This window comes from Mauremys reevesii, linkage group 13 (genome assembly GCF_016161935.1).
Source record: "Mauremys reevesii isolate NIE-2019 linkage group 13, ASM1616193v1, whole genome shotgun sequence".
In the NCBI taxonomy this organism is placed as follows: Eukaryota; Metazoa; Chordata; order Testudines; family Geoemydidae; genus Mauremys; species Mauremys reevesii.
In genome coordinates this window covers 43881589-43906086 of record NC_052635.1, presented here as the reverse complement: position 1 = coordinate 43906086, position 24498 = coordinate 43881589, and the positions used below count along the sequence as shown (strand labels likewise).

The 24498-nt window shown below is 42.8% G+C and overlaps 1 protein-coding gene across 5 annotated transcripts in view; it reads left to right on the top strand.

The window, feature by feature from the left end:
• KCNQ2 (potassium voltage-gated channel subfamily Q member 2) overlaps window positions 1-23505 on the top strand; it is a 117423-nt gene extending 93918 nt beyond the window's left edge. For 2 of the 5 annotated variants that reach the window (XM_039499124.1, XM_039499123.1), the window contains 6 exons: window positions 6389-6612; window positions 7489-7597; window positions 10018-10149; window positions 13311-13418; window positions 20513-20636; window positions 21514-23505. In XM_039499124.1, coding sequence (XP_039355058.1) covers window positions 6389-6612; window positions 7489-7597; window positions 10018-10149; window positions 13311-13418; window positions 20513-20636; window positions 21514-22251 — 1435 coding nt within the window. In that variant the 3' untranslated portion in view covers window positions 22252-23505. The remainder of the gene's footprint in view (window positions 1-6388; window positions 6613-7488; window positions 7598-10017; window positions 10150-13310; window positions 13419-20512; window positions 20637-21513) is intronic. The other 3 variants (XM_039499121.1, XM_039499120.1, XM_039499122.1) reach the window with 3 other exon arrangements.
• Window positions 23506-24498: the final 993 nt, after the last annotated feature.

Sequence of the window (24498 nt, the reverse complement as noted above, 5' to 3'; positions counted from 1 at the left end):
TGGATACTTTCCTATATGCAAAGGCAGTGTAAATCGCTGTTCACCCTCCTTTCTTCCTGCTCGGCTTTTTCTTTTATTTCCCTCTTCTTGACTTCTGCTGGAGGAGGAAAGGAACCAATTCATTAGCTAAGGATCCTTCCAAATCTATACAAGATCTCAAGAGGGAGTCTCTAAGAATTGGGGATGCAGAGCCATAAAGGAATCTTGGTCTTTGGTTTAGCTAGATCTCTTTTATTATTTGAATCAACCACTGATGCCATATTTTGTTTTGTAGAAGGGAAAGACATGTTTGGAGTCTACCCTGACAGAGTGGAGCAAGAAAGAGATTCTTACCAATCACAGGAGGAAATGATGTGTGGACTGATAATGGACAAGGGGTGTTTGCAGAAGAATGGGGTAGCATGGGGGGATGCCTGAAATGGAATGTAGTTTAGGTGATTCTGGTTGAATAAAGAATAGGCAAGATTTGCTGATGTGCTCTGCAGGCTTAGCACTGTTCCAGCAATGCAAAACAGGCACAAACCTGGCTTAATTTGCGAAGAGCAGAGGGTGTCAGGACTTTCTAGAAGATTCTCACTCATGCAATAGTGCATTCTAGAATGTTCTCCCATAATACTAGTTCTAACTGCCGAAAAAAACATGGGGGACAAAAGCTGTGTGCTAGAAACAGCCGAGGCGGAGAACAGCGGAAAAAGTCAGCAGTATTTTAAAAATACCTAACCACAGGGTTAAATAGGTTTCCTGATTCACTATAAGAGCCAGATGCATTTCTAAAGTGTTTCTTTTCTGGCTTCCCTGCTCCGTCTGGTCTCAAGGGTGTAGGTAGCATTGTAGTGACTCTCAGTGGGATTTTAGCTCCTAAGTGCCTAAATCCCTTTTGAAAATGAGATCTAGGCTCCTAAATCAGTGAGGCCTTCTGGCACTGAGCACAGCAATGCCTAAATACCTTCACATATTTAGGCCTCAGGCACCAATGCAGCTCGAGCATTTTCAGTTATTTCAAACTCAGCGCTGTAGGTATGAAGATAGTCCCCCCAGTACGAGCATTGCTGCCCACTCAGGTTATAGCAGGGGAAAGGGTGATTTCCCACCACATTCTAAATGGAATTTTTACTCTGTGAGCCCTGCTTTCTCCTCTGTTCCCTGGGCTATATTCACCCCTGCTCTAACTCTGTGGAAGCCAGTGAAGATACACCAGGCATGATTTTTTGTCCTCTTTGAATTCTAAGCCAGCCAGGGCAAGCATTGTGTACCCACATTTTATTTCCTTGATCTTTTCAGCAGTTGGCTTCTACCCATTATTCACACCAGAAACCTGGTGGTCAACAATGGCTATTATTTCAGTCTCAGCAGTTCTGCGTACCTTTAACAAACTGGTCTGACAGGCCATGAACTCGGCACAAACTGTGGATTGAACAACAGCCCCATTTCCAACAGGACATAATCTTCCTCTCTCTGTCCCTCTGTCTCCTGGATATACTTTTCAGTAGAACAAATATTATTGCCAGCTTGGTTCGTATATAAATGACTATTTAGTCCAGGATGGTATTGGAGAGACGAGGTGGGTGAGCTGTGTTTTTTTGGACCAACTTCTGTGTCTCTCTCACCAAACAGAAGTTGGTCCAATAAAAGATATCACCTCACCCATCTTGTCTCGCTAATATCCAGGGACCAACATGGCTGCAATACCACTGCCTACTGGATGGTATTGATCAGTCTGGTTAGTATTTTGCTATATGCAGGCAAAAGGAGAAAATGAAGCAGCTGGACGAGTGTAATTTCAAATACATGACAAAAAACAGTAGGTCATCATTTTTATTGATCCAAAATTACGGTGAATGCAGGAAGTCCTCAAGGAGTAAGGGAATGCAAAACCGGAACATCAGGAGATTGCTAAGGCTATGAAACAAACCCATAAAACCCAGGAGATTTCCAACAAGAACTTAAACCATCAATATCCATAAACACATTGTGTGTCAACCAACTGTTCCGTGTTGTGTATATACACAGAGGGTTAGTTCTTAACCACTTTCTGGTGAATGTTGTAACCATCACATGCCAATCCAAAGCCCGGCCAAGTCAGTGGGAGTCTTTCCATTAACTTCACTGGAATTTGGATTGGACCCCTAAGCGTGCTAGTCAAGAATGGACTTTCATTTATCGGAGTAGATGGTTGCTAGGAATCTGCCTTAGAAAGTAAAAGCACATTTCGGTAGCAGAGAAAAGGTAAATTATACATTTCCACTCTTCACTGGATTCAGGTTAAACGCTGAGCAAATTCTCATTTAAGTCTGTGCAGTAACGCTGTAGGGTTCTTTTTTTAATCATAATAATAAAAAATGGGTTTTAAACAAATATTAACCAAGAGTAGCTACCTCATTCTGATACAGGAACCAACCAGACCATCTGATTCTATGATTATTTCCCATAGATTTTAGTACAGGTTACAAAACCTTGTGATTCGCTTTATCCTCCCTTCCCCTTAGAACAGGCAGAACGAATGTCCCATTCTCCCTCAGTTCATGCAAGTGTCACAGTTACAAGCCTCCTTTCTTGCAGTTGTGTGTGTCGGGATAACCATTCCCTTCCCCCTTCCACTCAGCGCACGTACTGTACTACCGAATAATGTCCATCTACCATCTGCGTGGTTGGCATCTAAGAATCACTTTTCTGATGCACTGCACCTCACCTTGCATGATGTTCTGCTTGGATGAGGACATGATCTTAGATTAGCTGAAAGCATTTGCTTTTCTTTTGCATTCTTCCCTCCCCAGCTCCGGCCGCCTCTCAACTGCATTTTCCACTGCAGGGCCTGTGTCTGCATGCAGATTCTAGTCAGCTTTTACATTGAAAAAATTGCATGGCAGAAGGAAAACCGTAATGGATTACCAATGTTGTCTTTATTGTTAATGTTTGTTGTTTGTTTAACACAAAGGAATGTTGGAGGCATTCCAAATGTCGAGAGTTTGAGTACTCAGGGATCAGACCTGAATGGATTTTAAATGTTCCTCAGATTCATAAGTGATATTTTTAATGAGTAAAATATTGCACCTTGTGATGTCCTAATATGAAATTCCTCTCTCTCATGTTCTGTAGGAAATTCAGTGCTTTTTGATTTGCCATCCTTAGTTCATGGAATCTTTTGCAACATATTTACTTGGGAAATGGGATTGGGGCAACCAGAAGAAGGGCCTAGTTTTATTCAGTGCTGGATAATTAAGTCCCAGGCAGACTGTGAAGAGCTACAAAAGGATCTCACAAAACAGGGTGACTTGGCAACAAAATGGCAGATGAAATTCCATGTTGATAAATGCAAAGTACTGCACATTGGAAAACATAATCCCAACTATACATATAAAATGATGGGGTCTAAATTAGCTGTTACCACACAAGAAAGAGATCTTGGAATCATTGTGGATAGTTCTCTGAAAACATCCACTCAATGTGCAGCGGCAGTCAAAAAATCGAACAGAATGTTGGGCATCATTAAGAAAGGGATAGAAATAAGACAGAAGATATCATATTGCCTCTATATAAACCCATGATATGCCCTCATCTTGAATACTGCGTGCAGATGTGGTAGCCCCATCTCAAAAAGGATATATTGGAATTGGAAAAGGTTCAGAAAAGGGCAACAAAAATGATTAGGGGTCTGGAACAGCTTCCGTATGAGGAGAGATTAATAAGACTGGGACTTTTCAGCTTGGAAAAGAGACGACTAAGGGGAGATATGATTGAGGTCTATAAAATCATGATTGGTGGGGAGAAAGTAAATAAGGAAATGTCATTTACTTCTTCTCATAATACAAGAACTAGGGGTCACCAAATGAAATTAACAGGCAGCAGGTTTAAAACAAACAAAGTATTTTTGCACACAATGCACAGTCAACCTGTGAAACTTCTTGCCAGAGGATGTTGTGAAGGCTAAGACTATAACAGGGTTCAAAAAAGAATTAGATAAGTTCATGGAGGATAGGTCCATCAATGCCTATTAGCCAGGATGGGCTGGGATGGTGTCCGTAGCCTCTGTTTGCCGGAAGCTGGGAATGGGCGACAGGGGATGGATCACTTGATGATTCCCTGTTCTGTTCATTTCCTCTGAGGCACCTGGCATTGGCCACTGTTGTAAGATAGGATATGGGCTAGATGGACCTTTGATCTGACTCAGTCTGGTTGTTCTTATGGATAAACAATCTTTATATGCCGAGCATGCACAATTCTCAAGAAGAACAGTTCGGGCATGCAGCACCTCTCAGGATGAAGCACTAAGAGATAGGGTTGAATTCTGGATTTTTGCTTTTGGCAGACTTTGTCAGATAAAATATTTAAACAGACCTTGCAGAATAAAGAAATTTGAACGGTACATGCAACACAAATGAGCCTTACAAATGAATAGGCTACAAGAACACCCTTTGTTTAGAACAGGGGTAGGCAACCTATGGCACGTGTGCCAAAGGCAGCATGCGAGCTGATTTTCAGTGGCACTCTTACTGCCCGGGTCCTGGCCATTGGCCCGGGGGGCTCTGGATTTTAATTTCATTTTAAATGAAGCTTTTTAAAGATTTAAAAAACCTTATTTACTTTACATACAACAATAGTTTAGTTATATATTACAGACTTATAGAAAGAGATCTTCTAAAAACGTTAAAATGTATTACTGGCACGTGAAACCTTAAATTAGAGCGAATAAATGAAGACTCGGCACAGCACTTCTGAAAGGTTGCCGACCCCTGGTTTAGAATCAGATTAAAAAAGTAGCCTCACCTGTGCCTCTAATTTAGGGCACCTGTGTTTTGCTCTTAGCATGAGAGTTCTAGTTAAGCATTTGGATCAGTCTGTACAATGAAGTTTCACAATATAAAGCAACTATGTAAAAATAGCACACCGGATCTGCTCCCTGCGTGTCTGGTTCCTTCACTGACAAAACCAAATGCTCACTCCTGGCAGCACAGCGCAGCCGATAAAGCTGTCTCACATATCCACAGCTATATTGTAACTGCAGAATTTTTATTATTAACGATGAAATAAGAAGCAGCTTATTTCTTAGATCTGAGGTGGCGGCACTGACAGCTAGAAAAAATAAATCTTTGCTACTTTAACTAAGCAAGTTTGACCTAGAAGTCATTGAGATTGGATAAGTTCCCACAATACCCTTCTCTCTGATTCACTTTCCTAATCATAATCAGCTACTTGATTCAGTCAGTTCATGTGCACCTCTGCTGTTGAATTTGTAAGATGTTCCAATGCAGAATGTTAACTGTTATTGTGGTAGAAACAACTTGGAAATTAGGTCTGAACTTTACTCAGGCTTGAATTTACATTCATATAAAATATTGGATAAATAAGGAAGTGCTTTGTAGTCGTTATCTATTCTCAATAAGTATCTTCTGTTAATAATCAGTTGGAATTTGGCAAATATTAGGTCTATGCAAAACTAAAAATATTTTCGGTTTTGTTCCTGGGAATGTTGCAATTATCAATTTTTGCTCCTTTCATAAAGTTTCACAAAATCATTTTTTGCAAGTTTCATGTGAAAATTCATCATCTTCATTTGAAATTTCAGAATTCAGAAATTTGAAAATAGAGAGGTTTGGTTCCACAAGAAGACTGTTTATCAATGGGAATCAGGATGGTTTTGAAGCAAAAACCAGAATATTGTGCAATAAAATTGGATCATTTTAAAGAAATTGCATTTAAATGCAAACATGTCAGATTTTGAAGTGTTCCAATTTTGCTGCAAATATTTGAGCAGCCCTAGTAAATATGCAAGTGCTTTTTAACCTCAAATCCTTATTAGGATTTTAATTCACAACTGTGTAGTTAACATTCATTACATGTACAGAAAAATATTTTTATTTTAACCTGAGGATAGAAAAGGGGTTGAGAACTTTTTCAGTCTGTAGAAAAGATGGCGTGAGTGGAAGGGGAAAAGAAACAGGTGACTGGCCTGAAAAGGCATAAATAGCTTTTTAACTTAGCTTTGAAACATTTTTGGTAAACTTTTGTTAATATTTTCTTATTGAAAAAGGATTTTTGAGGGAAACTGTGGAAAAAAGCATCATAACTCATGATAGGAACCAATAAATGATGTAAGGAATCGTCAACATCATTGTTTCATGCCATTTTGTTCAGCAAGCCCTCTAATAATAGGAGGGGTTTCTGTTTTAACTTCCATTATTTTTTCCCAATTAACGATCCCTCGCATTTCATTCACGATGATGGAAACCATTCTGAAGTGCTCTAAAAAAATAAAACCTGGACACATCTCACTGCTGCTTTGTAATGCCGTGGGTTTCTAAGGACTGAAAGGGAAGGGATGTGCGGCTTCCAGAGTGACTCCCCCTGCTGTCTCCTTTTTGTCTTTGTTTCAATTTGTTTCCATGAATAGTCAGAAGGTCAGCCTGAAAGACCGTGTCTTCTCCAGTCCCCGAGGTTCTGGAACTAAAGGGAAAAGCTCTCCACAGGCTCAGAGCCTCCGGAGATCCCCCAGCGCTGATCAGAGCATTGACGATAGCCCAAGCAAAGTGCCCAAAAGCTGGAGCTTTGGAGACCGGAGCCGAGCCCGGCAAGCGTTCCGGATCAAGGGAGCTGCGTCTCGACAGAACTCTGAAGGTGAGAGCTTCTGAGGGCAGCCATTTTGCCTTGTCACCATGGACTGCCATCCTCTTGGTTTCCTCCCAAGCTAAGTGGAGTCAGGCTGGGTCAGCGCTTGGATGGAAGATCTGCATGGTGCTGCCACAACAGGAATTTTGCTGGCAGGTGTGAATCCAGCAGATAGTCAATCAGAATATCTCCATTACTTGGTACAGCATAAGGCATTCTGCTTCACATAGGAGATATTGGGGTTTTGATCCTTGAATTATTTACCTTCTGATTTAGATATTTAAGCTTCTCAGAATAATTTGATCAAGAGTTGTCTTTGGATATTCCGTGCATCTCTCTTTGTCTCCAGCCATCTATGTGCCTACCATGAAAGGGATCAGATACTGATTACCCAGTAGCAGGGGAAGTTGGAGAATCTATACCCAGTGATTCTTACTCTATACCCAGTGATTCTTACTCTTACTTGAAGATTTTGATAATAGGCAGTTCGTTTAAACAGGATCCTTACTGGCCCAGCCGGTTTGGAGGAGATGAAGGGGATTTGAACCATCTAGACTTACTGAACTGTTTCGTTCTCTCCTTTATTAGCACGTCATAAGGTATTGTTTTATCCACATGAAGATGCTGGGGTGGGAGAGGAAAGAAGAGAGCTTCATTCACTTATGTGATGCCCTTAAAGACAGATAGGGACTGAAACTGGTGGTATCAGATGTCATCTTAGCCTAGCTCAGAGGGAGAGAAAGCTTTTGTTAAGATGCAAAGGTAACATGCCATTTATGTCTTCCATGTGCTCACTTCGGGAGTCTGACGCTCCCATTCCTCCTGCTGCAACGACACTCTAATTAGCTGTGGATTCTTTTTTTTCTTTCTTTCTTTTAAACCCAGAAGCAAGCCTCCCTGGAGAAGACATTCCCGATGATAACAAAAGCTGCAACTGCGAGTTTGTGACGGAAGATTTAACGCCAGGACTTAAAGTCGGCATCAGGGCAGTGTGGTAAGAAAGGAAAAGGAGGAGGGGGAGGAAGGAGGATGGAGAGACCTCCCTACAGAGTGAAATGTTAAAGGAAAATAAATAATAAGGATATCTGTAAACCAAGCAGCATTGAATAATGCACAAATCCCATTGCTGCTGGCTGGATCCGCCCCAGGTGCTCTGTTTTCCTTTGTATAAAGCTAAGCGGGGAAAACAGTTTTTGCTTGGAGGAGGAGTAAAGGGAGAAATGGGAAAACACCCTAACAGTGTTAAATCCAAATCATATCACTCGCTTCATGGTTAAATGCTGACATTTACAAAACCAGATGGAGAGAGGACACACAAGGCTGACGGACTGAAGGGCGCTGGGCGCTGGCAGCTAAAAAGGCTATGATGTCCTTTTTAGCTGCCAGAAGTAAGGACACAAAATGCTTATCTAAATCCCCACTTCTTCCCCACTCACATTGGTGAGTCCAGCTGGACAACCCCTCTCTATAAGCCACACACTTTGGATTTGGATCCTAGGCAGAACGTCCCCAAAATCTGGCAGCTTCTAGCACTGATATTCCTCCTCCTTCCAGAGCTGGAGGATTCAGATACAGCTCTGGACCCAGAGCCAAACTTATTGTTTGGGGCCTGGGTGCTAGAACCAGTGTTCATCTCCACTCCTCTCCTGTGACCTAAGCCCTAGCAAACAGAATTGCCACCTAGAGGATCCAGGTCTTATTCTTAGACCCGGCCTCCTCCTGTTGGAAGGACGGTGGGGGTAGCTTTAGAACAGCGCCTTGAGGGTGCCTCAAGAGTGGCAAGGTTCAAGAAGTGAAAACATTGGAATTCACCCACCATGTTGCAAATGAGCCATTGTAACAAATCCATAGGTGCACATATCTAGACATAAGAGTCATCATCTACAACGCACACGTGCAGATCTGGGGAGGGGACACAGGCCCCTGGGCTTCAAAACATGGGCTTCTCTGACTCGCCCTAAATGATAATCTCTATTAGCTATAGTAATAGCAATATTAAGATTTATAGCCTCTAGTCATCTGGCAGCCAGAGATCACTGGGGTATGCAGGCACACTCACACAGGATCACCCAGTATAATACATGCCTTCCAGCTCAGGAAGTTTTTTCTGAGCCACTGGGAATCACTGGAGCTCATGTCCTAACCCTTTATCACTATATCATGTCATTACAGGAGGCTTCCATCAGAGGCTGAGGAAAGCAATCCTGGTCAGAAGGGGATAGCCATTCCCTTCCTTTCCCAGAGGCCCCTGCCACTCCCACCCCACACAGGCCCAGGTTGCTCCATTACTTTCAGCCATTTACTGATAGAAACCTAGTAGCTGTCTTTCCCACTCCTCTCCATTGTCTTAAAGGAGGAGCCATTTTCCCTAAGAATTTTCTGGGAGGGGTTGAAAAATCAGTCTCTCCTCAGAAAATGGCTAAAGGTAAGCGGAGAAAGAGAAGCACAGGGCTTGTTGTTAGGGGAGGAAAGTTCTGTGGCTAAGGGGTGGCTTATTATTCTTATTTGGCTCATATCTGAGATCCAGACAGTATTCAGATAGTGGGAACCCCCACCTAATGTGCACCATCCAAATACCAAGGGCTTTGCCCTTCTGTACTGCTTGGATTATGAGTGGGCCCTTTGCTGTGTTGGGGAGTTGTGCTTCAATCCTCAGTGAGGCAGGGATTTATAGATGCTGTTTCCCTGCCCTCACTAAATGCATTGCTGCCCAGCATGAGGATCGAAGAATAAGCAGGAAAAAATATACAGCCACCAGAGAATATTGTCCAATTATTAACTTTTTTGGGGCCGGATCTGTGCTTCCTGCTGGCATCAGCATGAAAGGCACAAGGAGGATATTAAAGCAAGCACAGAGCTTCTAGAAAATGCTGGTCCTTTCCCCATCCTAGATACCTTAACCCACAGATAACAATTACACCTTTGAGGCATTGGGGCTTGCCATTTGCACACCTCTGGGTTGGGAGGGTTGACTGCTACTATGGGGCTTCTGCCAGGGGGAGCAGCTTTAAATTGCTGTGGCCACCTAAGAGAGGCACTGAATCAGCACCGTCTCTGTGTGTCCTGATTAAACCCTACCCCTGGTCAGCTGGGTTGGTCCAATCTGCCCCCAAGGTCCCCAGTGGGGCAAGCTGGGGATTGTGGATGCTGTGCATTACTGAGCCTCCTCCCCTACCTGGAAGACTTTCCACCAAGCTGGCTAGTGAGACCAGCAGCCCTGGAAGCGTACGGAGCCCTACGTCTTGAGCTTTGGTTCTCTCTGCTTTCTCTAAAGTAGCCTCAGATGGTGTTAGCTTTTCAAATGTCTTGTTCCGCTGACTCCCAAGTAGCTCTCTGCAGCATTGGCATGCCTATCACTCTACAGTACACGGCTCCAGCATGGGGAATCTATTTTTTCCTGTCTCTCTCCCCTAGCATCATGAAATTTCTTGTTTCCAAACGGAAGTTCAAGGAGAGCCTTCGGCCTTACGATGTGATGGATGTCATCGAGCAGTATTCAGCCGGTCACTTGGACATGCTGTCCCGGATTAAAAATCTCCAGTCCAGGCAAGAGACTCCACTGTTTGTTGTGATAAACCCCCAGTGGTGGATGATAGGAGTGAGAGGGTTAAGATAAAGTCCTTTCTTTAAACAGCCATATCCTATTTTTCTTTCTAAGAAAAAGCCTAATGGAAAACAATGGATTTCTGAATAACTTCTGGTTATTCTGGGTGGCCACAAGGGGTGAATTTTTGGCACAGAGTGCCGGGCGGGCAGATGAGTTTTACAGTGCCCATTATTTCTAGTGTCCAGTCTAGGGGAGGGAGCTGTGCATTCTGGGTAAGGGTGCTAGACAGGCTCCAGGAGCAGCCTCAGGCTCTGTTATGAAACAGAAGCAAACCCTGTTCCATCTCCTTGTGCCAATAAACCTGTGTTACCTCCCATAGCATGGCACCACCAGAGAATCCTTACTGAAGTATCCTGCCCTCCCCGCCATCCCACTCCACACACACAAGGTGGTTGTTCACATTTCAGCCTCCCACAGACAGTATGTTAAGAACTTCCCTCACTGTGGCCCAGCATGTGGTCAAAGAACAGACCAGGGAGTACATAAATCTTTCAGAAGCATTTTGGAACATATGTCTCAGTGCTTTGTTGTTGGATACTTATGATTTGACATCACCATTTGGGGGGCTGTGTGGCATATCGGGTGTCCTTTCCAGCAGTGAAATAAAATAAAGGCACTACCTTGAAAGTACAATTTTTGGCCCTCTTGTTAAGAATAAAGGAGCTATTAGAAAAATGGCCCCAGTATGAGAGGCTCTTGTAATAATTTTACATCTTTTGCTCTGGGAAGTGGGAGGAGTCTGACCTCTGTTTGGATTGGGTGGGAATGGGGGAAGAATGTCTTAAAATTATGGGAGTTTAACATATCAGCCCAGATGGGTAGCCTCAATGAAACAGGAACTAAACTGCATCCGCTGTATAACTGTCCGGGGGTACTGAGTTGGTTTTGTAGGCGAGGGAGGGCATAAAGGGGATCTAACACAGAACAAGATCGAGCTCCTTGTGTTTAAACTGTATGGAGGAGGAAACACTAGGAAGAGTATAAAAGGAGGGAGAGAGAGAGAGATACTTTAAACTCCACCCTTCCTTTCCAACACCCAAATTATTTTACCTCAGAAAATGTTTGAATTCAAACCTATGAAGCGTGGATGAGAGAAAAGCCATTGACAGTAAGAACTCTACCCTCTCTCCTTACAAATAACCCTCAATCGTGTCAGTTAAGAAAACCTGCCCTTTGTGGCCTACAATGTGTAGATACATGTAACTCAAGGCATGACTTTGCACCTTAAATTACTTTCAATCAAAGTGAATGTCACTTATATGCCTAACTAACTGCTTGTGCCTGTGTATCAGGCAGACACAAACAAGTAATGTCATGTAAATATTTGCCTCTGCAAACTTGTAGATGAAAAATGGGTGCTCAAGTGGATGCTACTCTACAGCCTAAAAGGGTCTTTCTCCAACCCCCATTGAAGCCAATGGAAATTTTTCCATTGACTTCAAAAGGAGTTAGATTGGGTCCTTTGCACGGATAAGGCTTATGACAGGAAACAGTGAACATTGTCTTTGCTTCTTTAATTTCAAAATCTAAATGATGGAGCCACAGTTGGAGATAAATCAATGTTTGTTACCTCATATTCCCCATAAAAGTACTTGTGTTGCCAGAGTACTGTGTGTTACCTATATTCCCATTTAATTCTTGATTCGTCATGTCATTGTGAGAGTCATTTGAAGAGCAGGACTGAGCTTTCTATCCCAAACCCACTGTGTCTAGCAAAGCACTTAAGCCCAGGTTTAGCTGTAAGAGTATGAAATCACTTGAGTAAAATCTCTCCTTTTGAGATTTCCAGGCGAGGTGTGCCCAGTAAAGTAGTCTGTCTAGGTTAGGGAAGATCTAGATGGGCACCCATACTTTTTGGGGTCTTCAGCTGAACCTTGTCCCTGGCAAGGTTCTCCAGTCCTGCCTCCATTTTTCTTGTTCTGAGATTGTGTGTTCCAAAAAGAAAGTTGTTCGGCTGGTTGATTTTTGAGTGGAACAGGGAGTGGCTGTTTCGAAAGACAAGGCCAAATGCTCCTCTCGGTTGCTTCCGTGCAGTGGGATGCAGTAGTCATTGGGGTAGATTGTGACGTAGACTATACTTCCTTCTATCCTGGGAAGGAAGGAAGGAGTAAAACTATCTCCTAGAGCCCCATGTAGGCTACCTGGACCTTCATCTCATGCACGCAGGACATTGTGCTCTCACCTACTCCCCCGTCCCCAGAACAGGTTGGTGGAGAATGAGGAGGGCGTGGATGGGGAAGAGGCCGAGATTTGGGTGTGTCCCACAATATGCTGATCAGCACAGTGGAGCTGGTATGGGGGGCAGGGAAATGGGACAATGCAATTTGCCACTGGTGTAAAGCTATGATAGATGAATACCCCCTGCATCAATGAGGGACCAAGGCAATACATTCTCTCTCAGAGAGAGAGAGAGAGTTTGTGATGATGTTTAACATTAGCTCTCTATGGCCAGTGTTTTGTTGGGCTAAAGCTTTATTCAGGCAAACTTGTGGGGGGTCTTTACATGCACTTTTCTCTTTAATCATTCATAACTCTCTGTCACTGCTCTTGTGACGTGTCTGTAATTGGTTCTTTTTGGTATTCTGTCCCTGGCTCACATCCCTTTCCAACACCTTTCCAACCATGGATGCATTTCATTCACTGAGCGTACAATTCCACAGTGTACCTCATTTACACCTTGCTGAGGATGTTTTATCACTGTAATAGAAAGGTGAATATATATTGTCTTATATCTGACATTTCCAATGGGACACTGCCACATATATGCAAATATATTCCAGTGTGTACAGTATGTTGCCTATTATATGCAGAGTGACTCCCATTTTAAGCAGCAGTGACGTTCTTTTGATGCCCAGTTCCATGAATCTTATGTTTGGCCAGATAAGATTTGGCATTAACCATGAACGATCAGGCAATATAATGCTGCATTCTGTTTCAAGCGGAATATATTTTCCAATTCTCTCTCTCTCTCTCTCTCTGTCTTTTATTTTTTATTTTTTTAGTTGTTCCTTATGTTTCCGCAACTTTCCGACCAAGTTTTTTCTACGTGTTGCTTCATTATGCATTTTGCTGGTGTCTTTTTTCTTATTTACTTTGCCAGGATAGATATGATTGTGGGTCCCCCGCCCCCTTCAACTCCCCGGCATAAGAAGTATCCAACCAAAGGACCCATGCTCTCTTCCAAAGAGTCACCCCAATACTCGCCTAGGTTAGGATTCACCAAAATGGCGCTTTCTCTGGATTTTTCATTTGCTTAATGTCAAACCCCTTTCATGCCAGGTATATGACGGCATGTATCACTTAATAAGGCAGCTCGCTGACACATATAACTCAAAATCCCTTGGATGTACTTTTGGTGATGGGTTTTCACACTAAGGCAAGTCTAAGGAAAAAAATTATATAACCATTGATTTCTTCTGTGAGCATTATTCAGTCTTCCTCAAGTAGTTGTTTGGGATGGCAAAATCATAATTTGTTATGATATTGCAGCCAATTATAAAAGATTACAAAAATATCTTCAAAAGCAACAAGATTTGTTATTTTCATCTAGAAGAAGAGGCAAATTAAGATTAACTAAAGAATGGAAAACTTCTCACTCTGTGTGTGTATCTATCTACCTATTCCATGTTTTTTTCAGTGGGCAACATTAGAATCAAACGTGTTTCATATTTATAGGGATGGAAGTGAATAAATGCACTGAACCATTTTCACCTCTGGTCCAACTCTATTGACCAGAGTAAATGTATAGTATCCCTAAAAATGTTACATATGCTGGGCCAAGTGTTCAAAAGAATCCTTAATTATGTGTACAAAAATAAACTATCTGTCAAATCCTTGCCTCATTTAAATCAATGGGAGTTTTACTATTGACATTACTGAGGATTCACTCTGGGTAAAATATTCAGAAGCACCAAGTGAATTTGAAAATTTTACTCCTGTATGTCTTATCAGTGAAATAAACAATAGTGTGTTCTCAGTTACATGCACATTTTCAGCTGGAGGGAGGTCTCGTCTGTGAACTTTCACGAACAAAATGTGTTGCAGGCACAAGCACAAGTAGTTACCCCAACGAGATAGTTCAAAGTAACTACTCAGATTTACACTCACAGATGAACTTCGGTTTAAGAATGGGGACAAACATTTTGACCAAAATATTCCCCATTTATCTAGAACATCACACCTGAATACGTATGTATATATTTGGTAGAAAGTCATATTCTGTGCACAGGTAGGTGATTTCAAACACAATTATGTTATTCCTTCAAAATATTTTTCCAAATATGTTTGCCCTCACTTAGAACTAAGTACATGGATACATGACAGATCTGTAGTTTTCCATATAAGCTGTTTTGAGTTATCTGTGCCTGAGAAATATGTGTGATTTTTTTTTCAAACCTATTTATTCACACTCTGCTAACTCAAAGATGGAAAAAACCCAGTTGGATTGCACCTTGCAGAAACCTCCCACTTTGAACTTAGGTCTAGCTTGAGAAATTTCCACCCAAAAGGTAACAGTTGTTTCTGAAAGTTCAGGACGTGAAAACAGGTTTTAAACATGAAATTGTTTCCTCAGCCATAACAATATTTTGAAATGCACTTTAAAAAATGGGAAGATTGTATATAGTTGTAGCTACGTATTATGTACAATGTACAAAACATCTTGGTTAGAGTGGAGGTTAATACACTAAAATTACTGCCTTGCAGATTGAAAAAAATGACCAACAATGGGAGAGGATGCCCAAAATGCCAAACTGAGGGTATTTATATTATCCTTTCCAGGTCACTCGTTCAACCCAAGGCATTATAATATCTCCTGTATGTTAAAAATTCTATTTTGTATTAGCCTAATACTGCTCCTTCACAAGCATATAACTCCCGCAATCGAAAACAGGATGTTTATATGCATAACACTATAATACACCTTGGGAAATTTTTTTTTTTTTTTACTTTCTTCCATTTTTAGCTTGCAGGGAACTTTGACCCTCCCTCAGTTGACTGCAGAGCTAAAATTAACAGTCACTGTTTGGGGTGAATTTTTTCCTTGCTATATAAACAATTTCTGACCTTTAGCACCAGAAAATAATCCCACTGTTACCTGCAGCATTATTGGGCTCCTAGGGGTATTTTGTATTGCCCCATTTTCATTTAATTTTCCCCGTCATTTTTGTTTACTAGGGTGCAGCTGACAACCTTAGAAAGCAGCAGCAGAGTCCCAAATGGACCCTAGGACCAAGAGTTCAATCCTGAAGGGTACTGGCCACTCTGGCCCCAATCCAGAATAACTTAAGCATGGGCTTAACTTTAAGGACATGAATAGCCCCATTTATGTGAATGGGGACTGCTCAGATGTTTAAGTTAAGCGCCTGCTTGAGTGCTTTGATGGATCGGGGCCAGAGCTTTCAGCACCCTGCAGGATTCAAGCCCCAAATCCAGACATTCTTATTCAGGCAAAACTACAGCAAACATTATAGCTGAGTCAGAGCGCCCAGATTTGGCCCAAAGCGGGTGATTAAGATAATCACTCCAGCTCTGAGGTGGTTTTGCCCTAAATGTGCCACAGCAGCAGAGCTACCCTGCATTGAGCTTCTTCTCTTACATCACATGTCCTCATTTCAGCCAACTGAGGGCCAGACAATTACAGAAACATGAAATAAAATAAAAACCACCTGTTGGTCAGCTAGAAGAACAGTGGTTCCAAACTAATGGAAGTCACATGAACTCTCTCAACCGATTGGATTGTATTTGGCAGCCCAACGATGTGTAATACCACATTCTGCCTTCAGATACATGTATATAGCTCACAGTGAGGACAACGGACTGTTAGCTTGTACCTGAGGGCAGAATTTAGCCTATAGTGTGTAGCACATACTGTATGCTCATGAACTTCGAATGCTCAGCTGATTCAAGATACAATTACTTTAAAATCCAGGTAGCCCCAGCTATATTTTTGAGAGCATAGACATAAGTCGTTGGTATTATTAGATTAAATATGTCTTGTCCAAATACTATTAACCAATCAGAAGTTAAGTAGCCAGTCATGTGACATGGATGAAGGGGGTTTGGTGTCTGTGCCTGGATTGTGTTAAAAAACAAAAACAAAAACAAAAACTGAATAAATATTTCCAAACTTTTCATATTTTCCTCATTTGAGCCGTTTGACCTTTGATGTCTGCTTCTGGCCGGAGGGTGGCATTCGACACACCTCTTTGCATGAACTGTAAGCATGAAGCATGAGAAAAACTGCACCATGGCTGATGCAAGAATTTTACATTTTTCTGTATCATTCAAAAGAAGGAAAGATATTATTTAAAATTTAATAACAAATAATAATAAATAAAGCTTTTTCAAACTAAAGGTGCAGCCGAACCAGGCAAACCTAGCAGGTGATATAGCAGGTCACATAGCATCAGCAATCTTATGATCCTCTTTTGTCACAAATCTAAAGCAAGGGACAGATTTTTCAAAGGCTGATGCCTAAGACGAATCTCCAGGAATTTGTGAGTGCACCCATTTGGGACCAGATAGTGTCTTTATGGCACAAGCCTTTTCCCTGGGGCTAGTGCAGAAGCACACTGCTCCAGGGGGACTCCCAGGACACATGGTGCACCTTAGGGAAAGCCTGAGGCCTCCTGAATTCCCCCCATCTCCCCAGCAGCAGTGAGAATACTCACCCTGTACCGCCCCTTTAGGAAAATGTAACATGTTCTCGACCTTCTCTGGTCCTCTTCCTGCCCTGTGTGTGGGGGCTAGTGCCCCAGGGATGCTGGCAAGGGAGCCTTTTCTGCACTCACATGACCACAGGGACTGCAGTTGTGCCTGATTCCTGCACAGGGATGTAAGAGGGGAAAAGGTGCCCCCTTAAGCACACCCATGCTCACACACACACAGGCCATTTGCTTGCAATCCAGCATTTGCCCAGACAGTTGGATTGCTAGGTACATAATTACCAGACTTGGGTGCTGAAATGCTCATTTACTGGAAGTGGGGTGCACAAAGGGTTGGCACACAACACTTGGGGACACAACTCTGGCACCTGCCTTTAAGAATTGATGCCTTTGATTTCAGTTTATGGCAGGTTTAAAAGAAGACCTAGTGTGATGGTTTATCATTGAAACTTTGTGCACATCTACAGGTTTCAGAGTAGCAGCCGTGTTAGTCTGTATCCGCAAAAAGAACAGGAGTCCTTGTGGCACCTTAGAGAATAACACATTTATTTCAGCATGAGCTTTCGTGAGCTACAGCTCACTTCTTTGGATGCATTCTATGGTTCTTTGGTTCCATTCTATGCATCCGAAGAAGTGAGCTGTAGCTCACGAAAACTCATGCTGAAATAAATGCGTTAGTCTCTAAGGTGCCACAAGTGCTCCTGTTCTTTTTGTGCACATCTAGTTTTCCATGAGTTGAACTGAAAAAAAAAAAAAGCAGCAATACAAAATGATGAAAAAGGGGCTTAATGGTACTGTAAGTGACGAGATTTTCAAAAGTGCCTTAAGCATTGGGGACTAACTCCCACTGAAAGTCAATGGGAATTGGCTGCCTAATTTCCTTATGTGCCCCTTTAGAAATCCTATCCTAACACTAAATTTCATTGCTGAAAATCTGGGTGAGAAATCACTGCACAGAAATTACTATGGTCAGTCTCAGTGACATCCCAGTAAAAACACCATGCAACAGGGGAGCGTTAATAATCTATGCCCTGCAAGAGCCTAAGGGTATGTCTACTCTACCCGCCGGATCAGTGGGCAGCGATCAATCCAGCGGGGATCACTTTATCGTGTCTAGTCTAGACGTGATAAATCGACCCCCGAGCACTCTCCCGTTGACTCCTGTACTCCAGCGCCACGAGAGGCGCAGGCGGAGTCGATGAGGGAGCGGCAGCACTCGACTCACCGCAGCGAAGACACTGCGGTAAATAGATCTAAGTATGTCAACTTCAGCTACGTTATTCATGGAGACCAGGGCTAAGACTAGACTAATAAAGGGTGCGGTAGGCCAAGGATGTGTACACGTAAGCAGAGGTGTATTTAGGAAATTTACACAGCAGCCAGCCTGCAAAATACCTGTTAATAACCAATGCTGAAAGTCCCTGATGGCCATTAGTAACCAAATGCAGCCAAACGACGTTTCTAAAATGGAAACGAAACTTGAGGGCTATAAAATAATCTCTTTTCCCTTTCATCAGAAATGTTAAGCTGTAAGGGCCACTTTAAAAAAAATAGAAAAAAAAAAGCGGAGGCTTATTTGTATGCACAAATAATGCACATACAAAAATACCACTGGGGAGGACAAATATTTGTGCAAACCAGCTGGGAAATTGTGCATTCATTTGCTTGTGTGTTAAGCCCTTTTTTTGTAAGCTGGTGTAGGCAAATGCTGGTTTTGGAGGAACTTGCAGGAAGGCTTTCCATTGCACAGGCTTGCCCCTCACTCCCTCCTTTGAACAGTTGGATAACTTAAGTCATTGCATCGAAGTCAATAGGCGTCTTACATTGTCATCTGTGAATTCTGGATCAGGGTTATAAGAGCAAAAGAGTATTTCTAGGGTTAGCGTGTGCTCTGAGGCACCTCAGTGGGGCTGCCTTAATTTCCTCCGTACTACAAATTGTTCTCTCTCGTTTCCTTAGTCAGCAATTATTATTGAAGGACATTTTGGGTTTGGTTTCATATAGAATAATAAAGCTCTTCCAGTACAATGACTACATCAGGGTATTACACCAGGACAAGAAAGCAACCTCCTTCCTTGACCTCTCCAAATAATCAGGAGTGATTAGACGTTTAGCTTCTTTAAACACATGCCCCCACTATTGTTTTACTGGGTCTCCATGTTTATACATGCAGGAAAGGAGATCAGAGTGTGACTTTACTACATCATGGCCTCTGATTCCAAATCAAGGTAGCCCCCGTTTTCCTGTTAAAAGTCTCTTTCCTTACATGGTTACAACAGTTTTGTTACTCACTCTTGTAATTATAGCACATGGTACTCGCCATGTAAGTAAATGGTCAGACATTATTTTATAGGTGAAGCAGTAGTACCGAAAATTTCTGCCTAAATAAAGGATTACCTAAATCAGTTCACCTGGATTAAATATTTTTTGCTTATTATATATTTGCTACCTTAGCTATGAGGTGCGCATCTTCCCTATCTCCCTGAGCCAGATCCTCACCTGGTGTGAACTGCTATCTCTCTAATATAGTCCAGGGAGCTGTTCTACTAGATATCAACTGATGATCTCACCCTCTATTTAAAAAAAAGAAAGTATAAGAAACTAGCCCCCCCACACACACACACAAAAGCAAAACCAACTAGACTGCTCTGTTGTTGAAAATGGCCTTGTGTCTCATCCCTTTCCTTCAGTTTTGTTTGTTAATTTTCCTTTGTCTGTCTGCGTTCAGCCCATTCTTTTTCTCATACTGGTGCATGGATCCATTACCCACACTGCAGAACTGCATAAGAAGCATTTTTTATTCCTGCTCAAGACAACTAACTTGGTTTCAACTAGATTAATTAATCTGTTTTTTGTCACCTACACTTCTGGTACATTATGCATGAGTAAAGTTTGCCAGGATTATATTTAGGGAGATGGCTATATATCGGGTTAAGATTAAGAATATGTCCCGTCTTGAAGATGTCTTATTGGTTTTTATTAGATCAGGAGATGTCCGTGTTTAATTACCTGTAGAGCAAATTTAGGTTTGATGCATTAAATATAATTAGCTTGTGACTTCCTATATGGACTCCTCTGCCGTCCATGTGGAGCCTTAAATTCTTAGACAGGGGAAAAGGGATTACAAATAAGGTATGTAACCATTCCAGTGCTGAATTATAGACTCTTATCTCGATGGACATGAGTATGTAGGAGAGAGGCAAAAGAATCGGCTGTAAAGATGTGAAAAAACATGAATCTCATCTAGATAAAGCAGGCAGACAACTTTATTCACAACAAAATTATCAACAGTAACAAATATAATGCTAATTAATTTAGTAGAAACCCTGCTTAGAGTGAAATTCTTCCCTGTGGGCAAATTTACTGAGCATAACGTGCCAGATTATATATATAGAAACAGTATCGCTAGATTTCAAACTCTGCTAATACTACTGTGAAAACATAGCTACTTGTTTCCATCAAAGATAACACTTAGCTGCCTCTCCCTGGTTGTGAGAGTAATTCTGAGTGCTCGTTGGGAGAGAGGTTGTAGCTTTGTCCACAAAGAGTCAGCAGCTAGCAGAGTCCTGTTTCCTTGATGTATCTGACTAACTCAACGGCCTTTTCTGGGTGGGGGGGTTGTTTCTGTTCCTGGTAGAGTGGACCAGATTGTTGGACGAGGGACATCAATGACCGACAAGGATCGAACCAAAGGGTCAGCAGAGGGGGAGCTTCCAGAAGACCCAAGCATGATGGGCAGGCTTGGAAAAGTTGAAAAGCAGGTATGGGAGGGATGTTTCTTATAAGGAAAAAGTTCATGTTGTGTGCTGAGATTTTAAAAGTAGTTAAGATTAAGAATAGATGAAAGATTTTTCAAAGGTGCCTAAAGAATTTAGCAGCTTAAACCCTATTTGTAAAAGTGACTTAGGTACTTAAAGCCCAGATCCTCAGAAGTATGTCAGTACCTAACTCCCATGGGAGTTAGGCACCAAAATATCTTTGAGGATCTGAGCCTTAAGTGCCTAAGACACATTGAAAGTCATAGGCCCTAAGTCTCAAAGTCCCTTTTGAAAACAGAGCATTGGTTCCAAAGTGACCTTGGGGCCTTTGAAATGTTCCCTTTCTAACCTAAACAACTTCAAGTGAGGCTGTGGGTATGATTTTAATTGCCACAGGATCCATGCCTCGTTCAAGGTGAAATTCACCCCAGAGCACAAGGCTCACACAAGTCCCCAGACACACACTGTAAGGGCCTGACCCAATGAAGTGCTGAGCACCTCTGGCCTGGTGCTGAGTGTTCTCCAGTCCCATTGAAATCTGTCACATTTCACAAGCATTTCTGCTTGCTTAAAGAGAACACAAAGGGCATTGCAGAAACAAATCAATGCACTAAATGACGATTTTTTGGGGTACAGCTTAAAAAGATTTTAAAAAATCCATCTTCCATAAAAGCAGAGAGGCCCTTGCCAAACTTCAGACTGGATTTGGATCCCAGCTCTCTTTCAAAGTTCAAGGAAGTCCGATTTGTGCCAGTGTAGGAAGGGGTTATCTATGAAATTCAGATCCCCATTTGAGCATGGACAGGAGTGGAGCTCTTTGTATACAGGGTATTGGTCCACAGACATCACCCAGCACAGGGAACTGTGTGGCATTTTGCAGGTTCTGTCCATGGAGAAGAAGCTGGACTTTCTGGTGAACATTTACATGCAGCGGATGGGTATCGCACCAACGGAAGCAGAAGCCTATTTTGGGTCCAAAGAACCAGACCCGGCGCCACCCTACCACAGTCCAGAAGACAGCCGGGAGCACATGGACAAAAATGGCTGCATCATCAAGATCATCAGGTCCACCAGTTCAATGGGACAAAAGAATTTCTCTGCACCACCAGCCCCAACAATGCCAACCAACACATGTCCCCCTTCAACGTCCTGGCAGCACCAGCCATACCAGCGGCATAGCCATGGATCCTCCCCAGTTGGAGATCCTGGCTCTTTGGTAAGAATCCCGCCCCCACCGTCACATGAGCGCTCCTTGTCCGCTTACAGTAGCGGGAACAGGGCCAGTGCCGAGTACCTGAGGAACGAAGACATTACAGCTAAACACCATGATAGCGCCTTGAGAGACAGTGACACGTCCATTTCCATCCCGTCGGTGGATCACGAGGAACTGGAACGCTCCTTTAGTGGATTTAGCATTTCCCAGTCCAAAGAAAATTTGGACGTCCTTAACAACGGTTGCTATGCAGCAGTGGCCCCCTGTGCCAAAATCAGACCCTACATTGCAGAAGGAGAGTCAGACACTGATTCTGACCTCTGCACACCTTGTGGCCCACCTCCCAGATCAGCCACAGGTGAAGGACCTTTCAGTGACATGGGCTGGTCAGCCCCTAGACAGTGAAGCATCTTGACATCTATTGAGCCAAGTCAGAGCACTGGCCAACCGCCCACTCGTGCAGTCCCCACGTCGAACTTCTGGAGAAGATCAACAGCTAAGGTTTTATGAATCCAGAATGTACTTAGCTTGTGGATTGTTTCTTACAGCTTACTCTGGGGACAGACACTGAGCCAGCATTCAGTAGAAAGAGGCCATTGTGGTGAATAATTCAGAGCCTTGAAGTGTCTGGATTTCTTTCATACTATCTTTCTAAGATAATTAGGTGAAACGATGTCACAGTACAGGGTAGGCAACCACATTTCTTGGTAATCCTTTAGGGTACAGGGCACAAATATCACCTGCAAGGTGGGTTTGTTTTTTGGGGGGGGGGGGAGGGAGTGGGTTAACTGGTGACTGAACATATCTTTTACATGCTAATTACCATACCATGACACTGGGTGATTACACAGTCAAATACTTTGGCGTTGCACCGCAAATACATGATTATTTCTGCCTTGTAAAACATTCCAGGTTACACGATGATTACTTTTGAATTTATGGAATGTGATCCTCCATTAGCCGTTCGGGAATGTAGTGTAATTACTGTATAATACATGGAAGCCCAGTTGGCTCTTGACAAATTGGGGTGTTTACATTCACGTTACGGCATTGCCCTAAGAAGACATATGCTGTCAGGATGAGTCGAGGTAGAATGTTAGCAGGCACCATTTGGAACCAGAATGATTTTCAAATTAAATTTGTCACAGGGCTTAGGTGGAGGAGGAAGGTCAAAGACACAAAATGTGTCTTTGAAGGCAAAGAGGAACACCACACAGGGTGGGGGATAAGGCATTTTACATTTAAACCATGTATTATATTTAATAGTGTACCCGCCAAGCTGTACAGAACGGGAAGCCATAATTCCACCTACGGGGTTGTAGTAACTTGAGGTTGCTCTCCTAATTTTTGATATTGCCAGCAGCACTGTGGTGAACTTACAGCTACAAGAGACACCGCTACAGGGAGAGGGACGTTACTTGAGATCACGGCAAGGAACGAGAGCATTAGCAGCAGCTGGGCCCCGTAACTCAAAATATTGACCATTTTGTACACCGTTCGCATTATGCCTGGATGCTTTTGCATGCACCAGACTCCCAGCAAAGTTCCTTCCTCCTTTCCTGCACTACCCCATCCTGGATGACAAAGCTATGACTTCTCCATTGTTTTGTTTAGATCCTTCATGCTGAGTCCTGAGGTGCTTCCTTGTTTCCTCCTGGTTTTTTTTTAATACACCTGTGATCTGTATTTATCCACAAATGCGGGTGGCGGAAGTCTTTCTATTTTTTCTCTTTCTCTCCCTCTTGGAAAGCCAGGTAAAGATCATGGCATCGTTACTGGCGCATGAAGCTGGGGGAAAACTGATGATGCAGAAGGTTTCTTTCAGGACCAAAACAAAGTCACAAAGTGGTCCTTTCCTGTCACTGAGCTGCAGGGGTCGCTCAAGGGGATGGGTCATAGGAAATCTGCTGGTGCATTATGGGATCCACAGCCAGGGCAGCTACACAACAGCCATTGCCATGTCCACCAAATCCACCCATTTAACTAGAGCCCTACACCTTGCGTGTTTTCTGAAGCTATTTCTGTCCCTCTCTCCTCCACCCTCTCCCCCCCCCGCCAATGTCAATGGCCAGTTTTCATGATATTTCAAATATATGGCATGCCCCCATTTCCCTTAGGCCTCGCTGCACCCAATACAGGTACAATCCCTCCATTTTGTAAGGTTGACCTGCTGGTGGTGAAAGGAGAAACCTGGTGTGTTCGTTCCTTCTGGTCATTAGGAGAAGCAGCCTGAGAAGCGAAGGAGGGAAAAGACAAATTTAGGCATAACACACTATATTTCAGTGGTATCAGTATGTGTGTGGGGATGGGGCATTTGCACACAATCTGGCAGCCATAAAACACCACCTAGAGGGAAACATACAGCTCTTGTCCAGGAACTCAATGTGATTCCACGAGAGTCTCTATAATGTGAAATCTTTCAAATGAGATTTGAGGACTTCAGTAGCTCAGTCAGAGGTTACCTATTGCAGAAGTGGGTGGGGGAGGTTTTTATGGCCTGCAGTGTGAAGGAGGTCAGACAAGACGATCATGATGGTCTTTTCTGGCCTTAAAGTCTATGAGTCTGTGAGATTCACCCACCAGGGCAGGAAATCCCCTACTGAACAGGTGGGTCTTTATGGCTTCTGGAGGGAAAATAAAATAATTCTTGTA